General features: G+C 45.7%; 2 protein-coding genes across 2 annotated transcripts in view; one reads left to right on the top strand and one right to left on the bottom strand.

Annotated features, from left to right (window-relative positions):
• Nucleotides 1-1,623, bottom strand: part of T265_08545 (hypothetical protein) — a gene marked incomplete at both ends in the record, with an annotated part of 13,122 nt that extends 11,499 nt beyond the window's left edge. Inside the window, one exon of the mRNA XM_009174382.1 lies at nucleotides 1,527-1,623. Coding sequence (XP_009172646.1) covers nucleotides 1,527-1,623 — 97 coding nt within the window. The remainder of the gene's footprint in view (nucleotides 1-1,526) is intronic.
• Nucleotides 1-6,258, top strand: part of T265_14606 (hypothetical protein) — a gene marked incomplete at both ends in the record, with an annotated part of 95,689 nt that overhangs the window by 54,761 nt on the left and 34,670 nt on the right. The gene's annotated exons all lie outside the window — the stretch shown is intronic.

Here is a 6,258-nt window from a genome sequence, read left to right as displayed (position 1 = left end):
CCTTTACACTCCTGTCGCAGAGGACAGTACGACTTTACCCCCAGACCGCCTCGTAGCACGATTACTCGTAGTACGGGGTCTCGCTGCTCTTGGTCTGGCTGCTCCCCCTTGGCCTTTCTGGCATGGTTGCACCTTGTGGAACGAAGTTCCAGCCAGTGTAGCCTGCGGGATCATTGCAGCACTGAAGCCCGACAACCACGTCAAGGTGGCAGCTTTAGGTCGGGGCTTTCGTGACTGAATGCCTTGCTCTCTCTGGAACAAGCAAGATTGCTTGGGATGCGAGTTTCTACCATTCATCCCAAGTAGCCTTGCTAGCGGAGCTGGTTTTCGGCGTTTGCACTTTGTTCGGGATTCGATCTGGCAACCTGATGCGTAGGATTTCGCCCATACATTAGAAGTAAGGTATCTAGGTTTCACTGTCATTCGACAGTGATGACAGGACCACAACCCAATAACGAATGCGGTTCTATGAATACAACAACAAAATGGTAGAATTGTACGAACTTCAAGTCGTGTTACTACGTCGGCTTCTATACACTGGTATACGAACTGCTAATTCCTAATGCAATCTTAAAGCCCACGCCGACCTAAAGCAAGATGGCCACAAGATAGCGAAACCCACATGTTGTTATTAATTTGCGATGACTAGATCAGAGGACGGCTTACGTTCAGGTCAAAACAACAAAGACGGGGGATGACGCTGTACACAGTAAGCGTAGAAGAAATGTTGAGGTGTTTCTCAGGCAAATGCCATAGTCAGCTGCTGCAACTACGCATCTGAATGCAAAAACAAAAAGCAATCGTGTAGCCTACGAATATTGGGCTCGGCCATCAGTGTTTCGGCCATGAAGCGCTTCAGGCTGCATGAGTAAAAATATGCTCAGGCCTCTGCAGTTTTCTCTAGTTCGGTCCTCAGTCGATATTGGACTTCTGGTTCATGAAATCATTTCAGTCTGGCAAAAGATCTCTGATGAAAACTGCGCTTCAGTTAGAATTGGACATGTTCGTTTCATTTGGTTCACTACTCATTCTTTGATTTCTGTGTTTCGAAAACTCGGTATTGGTGCTTACGAGTTGCTTCCAAACTGTCGGATCTCAGATTGTTATGATGCTAAATTCTCAATAAAAGTAGATACTGATGAATTCTACTCATTAGACTAGCTTGCTTTTGTTCTTCCTTTAGACTAATTTTATCCACGGCAGATGCTTGAGTGTTTTCTTATCCGGATCCACTAGCTTCCTGGTGTGCTTGTGACATGGTTATCCACCATCGTTTATGTGAGATGCTCGCAAAATTTAGCTGCAATTTCCTGGCTCTTTGGTTCTACACCCAGCTTGAGTGCTTCTTCTAGCTTCTGCGACCACGATAGTTAGCGGGACACGGTCCACATCTCATTCGAACCCATTCTTCCTGTGATCAGTTCTTATCTCTGTGTTTCATCCATATGGTCTTTAAGGTGTCCTTGCACCCTCTATGCATGAGTCCACATGATGAGCAGTGTATCCAACACATGCTCAGTAATCACCCATCGCATTTATTGGTTGTTGATCAGGTGGCTGTTGATCTGTTCGCCGAGCTTGGCAATTGGCTTGCAAACGTTTCGTCACCATACGAGGAGACATCATGAGTGCGCAGTTGAGTGGGTACTTCTTCCTTGCCTGCGCGCGCTTATATAGCACTCGAGGGCTATCTGTTATCTTCTGACGTGACTGGCTACTTAAAGTGTAGCAAATTTGGTGAATCTATTGGTCCATTTGTGATCTTTGTTGCGTTGTGGTCTGACGTTCTTGAGTTTGATTGGTTGCTTGTGCCGCCCTATTTCCTCCACCGTAGCGGTCAGCGTCCCTTCGTCCGTCGGTTGATTTGGGGCTTTGATTGGGCGCTTCCTCCAATCCAATTGATGTGTCCGTTTGAATGATGTTTTCCTCCTTCTCTTATGATTTCCTCGTCTGGTTGATTTTGCAGCTTTAAGCTCGGTGGTTCTGGAGTTCTCTCGCTCTTAGTGGCTGGTAAATGGGATCAATTTCGATATGTTTGTTGATCGCCTCTTCGGTGGAGTACCATGCTTCCATAAATTCGCGTTCGTTTTTTGTTCTTGCTTGAGCCAATATGCAGACGCCGCTCCGGTCGAACTCGTGTCCTTCCTGATCTTTGTGTGCAGAGATGGGGGAGAACTGCTAGTGCCTCTTAGTGTGTTCATGTATTCTGGCTGAGAGCTTCCTTCCTGTTTGTCCTACATACCTGTATATGACAACGGAAAACTGGCGTTCCTGGACGTCCCTGTCACTAGATTGCCGAACGGACAGCTACAAACTGAAGTCTACAGAAAGGCGACACATACGGACCAAATCCTCAGCTACCACAGCAACCATCCAAATTGCCACAAACAAAGCTGCGTTCGGACACTTTTCAAGCGGATCGAGACACACTGCAGCACAACAGAATCCAAGATCAAAGAAGAAAAGCGCCTATACAGATTGTTCCAGAAAAATGGATACCCGAGGAATTTCATCTGGAGAACACTCAGGAAGCCAAATACGAACGATGCAACAGGACAAAATGCAAGTAAGCGAATCACACTCCCGTACATCAAGAACACCGCTGAAATGACGGCAAGGCTCTTACGACAGCACAATATATTGCTCGCTTACAAGCCTTCGAGCACTCTAAGGAGGACACAATCAAGACCAAAAGGGAAATTAGATCCAATGGCGAAGAACAATGTCATATACAGGTTCCAATGCAAGGACTGCGACAAACGGTATGTAGGACAAACAGGAAGGAAGCTCTCAGCCAGAATACATGAACACAAGCTCGCCACTAAGAGGCACGATCAGTTCTCCCCCATCTCTGCACACAAAGATCAGGAAGGACACGAGTTCGACTGGGGCGGCGTCTGCATATTGGCTCACGCCCGGCAGTTTATCGTAGAATTCTTTCTTTCTGTCTCCAAATGTGGTATCGTGGATGCCACGGGCAGCCGGAGCCTATAATCCTATCATCCATCAGTTTAGTTCGTCCATTTTCGCTCATGCTATTTTAACATCATATTGACATTGCCCCTCGTACATTGTTCTACTTCAGTAGGAGGTGTAATGGGAATCAGCTCTCGAACGCCTTTGACCACCTACCGGCCAAAGTTTACATTACGGTGTTTTTACTTTTTCGCAATAGCCACAGTTCCATTTTTGAGTCTCCTCCATTTTCTTAACACCTCTTTAGTGCATCAGGCGAAGGCGGAATCGCTGCTTCGCAGGTATGAGGAAGTTGGTTGCCCAAACAAAACATCTCGCACAGTACCCTCACCTAATATTACGTCTTGACTATCGGATCGCTTAGGAATACGGTTTTTCTCTGCACAGTGACCCACTGCTGCTTATTTGACCGCTCCACACTGACAATCCTTGTGTGACTGTAGGTAGTTTATCTCAGGAATTCATTTTAGCAATGAAAACTGACCAACCCTTCGAGGTAGCAATTCGTGTCCACGACGGGCGGAGAAAGTAAAAGGACATATGTAAGCCATGTCCTAATTTCCGTGAATTTCCGGGATACTCGGAATGAAAAGACAATGGCGACGTTCTGTACCCATCCTCACTTCTGATCTTGGGTCGACCATTTTCGGACCAGAATACACCTTTTAGTCAAAAGAATGCTCACAGATTTGGTGGAAGTAGTGTTTCATGCGATTAGTTCACTAAAGGCTTTTTGTGACCCTTCCATACAACAGATTTTACTTTTAGATTACAGCCCCTGAAGCTTATCACACATGCCATGTTCTTCATACGTTTCGCTGTCAACCTTGGGAATTGCGCATTCCCGTTGTGCCGCCCAGCTTCTTTTCGCTTCTTAGGTTCATATCATAGCTGGATGCTAAACCTGTACACTGAGGCAAAATACAGCCACTCGCTTCATCCCGCATGAGAGTCATGTTGCACCCCTATGTGTGCACTTGTTCGAACTACTGCTGCACTGAGCCAGTGAGCATCCGGTGGAACACATCAAGCGGTACCAAGTCAAAGCCTGTGCACGTGTGGCTGAACCCATGCTCGCCTCAGTCTGCAGTGCGTACGTATGTCAGCCTGTCCTTCAGACCTCAGTCTAATCTGCTGCGCTTAAATAGACCGGAATAGTCGCGCGACCTTCAAGCCCTTCTGTTTCTCATGCTTGTGTCAATCCACCGATTCTGTGATTTCACATCCAGGTTACGCCCACAAAATGCATTGCCGTCTTAACAGCAAACCAGACAATCACACGACTTTTGTGCAAACATTTATGGTTGCTAAGTCACTGACCTTGATCAAGGACGTCACATGAGCCGGTCTAGATTCGCCTCAAACGTCTCTCTATACAGTTCAGCATCACTACCATAGTAAGAAGCGAAATAACAGTTTTCTATCCCCGATCTCTGGACTACCGAGAACCTTAAACAAGGTTCAGTGCTATATTAACTAGTGAGTAGTTTCAATCCCGTACGAATGATGAAAAGGTCCCTTATCATGATACAAAAGCAATACAACGTATGTCATGTGAACATTTTCATCTTGTCTCCGACAGAAGCACGCTAGCAGAGGACCACGACCACACCAAGGCTGATACATAAGATGATGGCATCCTCTAGACTCCAGGTTCTGTGACGTTTGTTCGATAGCGTTGGAGGTGAAACTGAGGTGATAAAGCAAAAGCAAGTAGATTCATATGTGAAGAAGGCACCGGCTAGTGAATCGCCCATCTTCCATAACATTTGGAATGTGGTGTGCATGCCGATTCTAGTAGCTGTTTATCTAGACGATCAGCAGTCCGTATTGCAAACCATTCTCTAAACGTGTTGGGCACATTTTACTCTATTCCTTAGTTGTCCTACCTGAGAAGACAATTTGATACGCGTCGCGAACTGCATGAAAAACTTTAGTTTCCAATTCCGTCACCGATTCGTCCATTTGTGTCCTTCCACTTTGTCGAATGCCCGTTTTTGATAAACTTGAGGTTGCTCACTAATAGCTGCTGTTCACTACAGCCGACTTCCTTTACGCTTTCCCTCGTTCCAAATTTGTCCACTTGGAACGGCTTCTTAACTTGTGGCTTTGATAGCGCAGTCTCTGGATATTCCTCTTGTCTTACCGCATCCGCGTGTGCTTCCACACCGACCTGCTGTCTTCCGTATATGAGCTCCTTTACGACTGTACGAAAATTAGCATTCAGTGCAAGTTGATAGGATGCGAATTCTTCAGTTTTTTGCTGATCACCTGGTTTCCTAGATTCGAGAAATTGTCCTTGTGATGTGAACTGCTGGGTGCTAAGTCTCGATGAGTCATTTACTGCGTTGGGCCGAGTTTCAGCGTGCTGGGGTTAGGAAACTTCACTTCAGCTGTATTCTATTAGGAACTATTCATACGCCGGTCCGCGCTTACGTGTCGGCCTACTTCACTGTTGGACCCAGTGAACCAAGTCAGTCTAAGGAGTTTTCGTAACTCACTTTTTCAAAATATATTGGAGGCTAACTAACACATCAATGTGGATTTCTATCTGTATGCTGGCCCGAGATTAGAGATTTGTCCTGATATTTGTCCATGTCTTTCCTTCGGAGATCTGTCGCGTGATCGATACACACTGGAAGACATCAGTCAGCAGCTAGTGTTGCTAGCGTCAGTATGTGCACAAATCCTTCAAACACCACATGTTAAGGTTTTCCAGGAATAATGAAGGACGCTGATAGAATGCGGAGGAGACTGTTGCTTCCAAAGAAGCTGTGTATCACTGAAACCATATATAAAAAGGTTGAATCCTTGAGGTCTTCCTGAAAACATTTTTTCTGTCAGCCATCAACTCATCAATGTTAGTCCTATTTCGCTCCGAGGACTTGCGCGCTGAACCTCACTAAAATACTAAGTAAGGCCTTCGTGACACGTATCGCAGTGACCGATTTTTCTGTTTGCTGAAGTTAGCGCTTCGCTCCAACACCGGTATTGGTCACATCATCAGAGTACGTGAACTTTGTGAACTTTGAGTCTACGTACCACTCAAACCTTTTATTACAATGCACTCCTGATGCCATAGGGAATCGAGCGCTTGCTACCAAATTGCACAGCTTAGCAACCTAAATAACAGCGATCGCTACGTGCTGAACTGCTAATACTCATTTTTCAAACGTTTTGCAATACTACTACCTAAGGGAAGAATGCTCATGGTATCAGCCGCTCCTAAAACTAGTCCGTTTTTAATAAATAGCATTTGTGTCATTGTCATAGAATCCGTAG

This window comes from Opisthorchis viverrini (genome assembly GCF_000715545.1).
Source record: "Opisthorchis viverrini unplaced genomic scaffold opera_v5_226, whole genome shotgun sequence".
NCBI lineage: Eukaryota > Metazoa > Platyhelminthes > Trematoda > Opisthorchiida > Opisthorchiidae > Opisthorchis > Opisthorchis viverrini.
The sequence above is the reverse complement of the archived record's forward strand: the minus strand, read 5'-3'. Positions and strand labels throughout refer to the sequence as shown.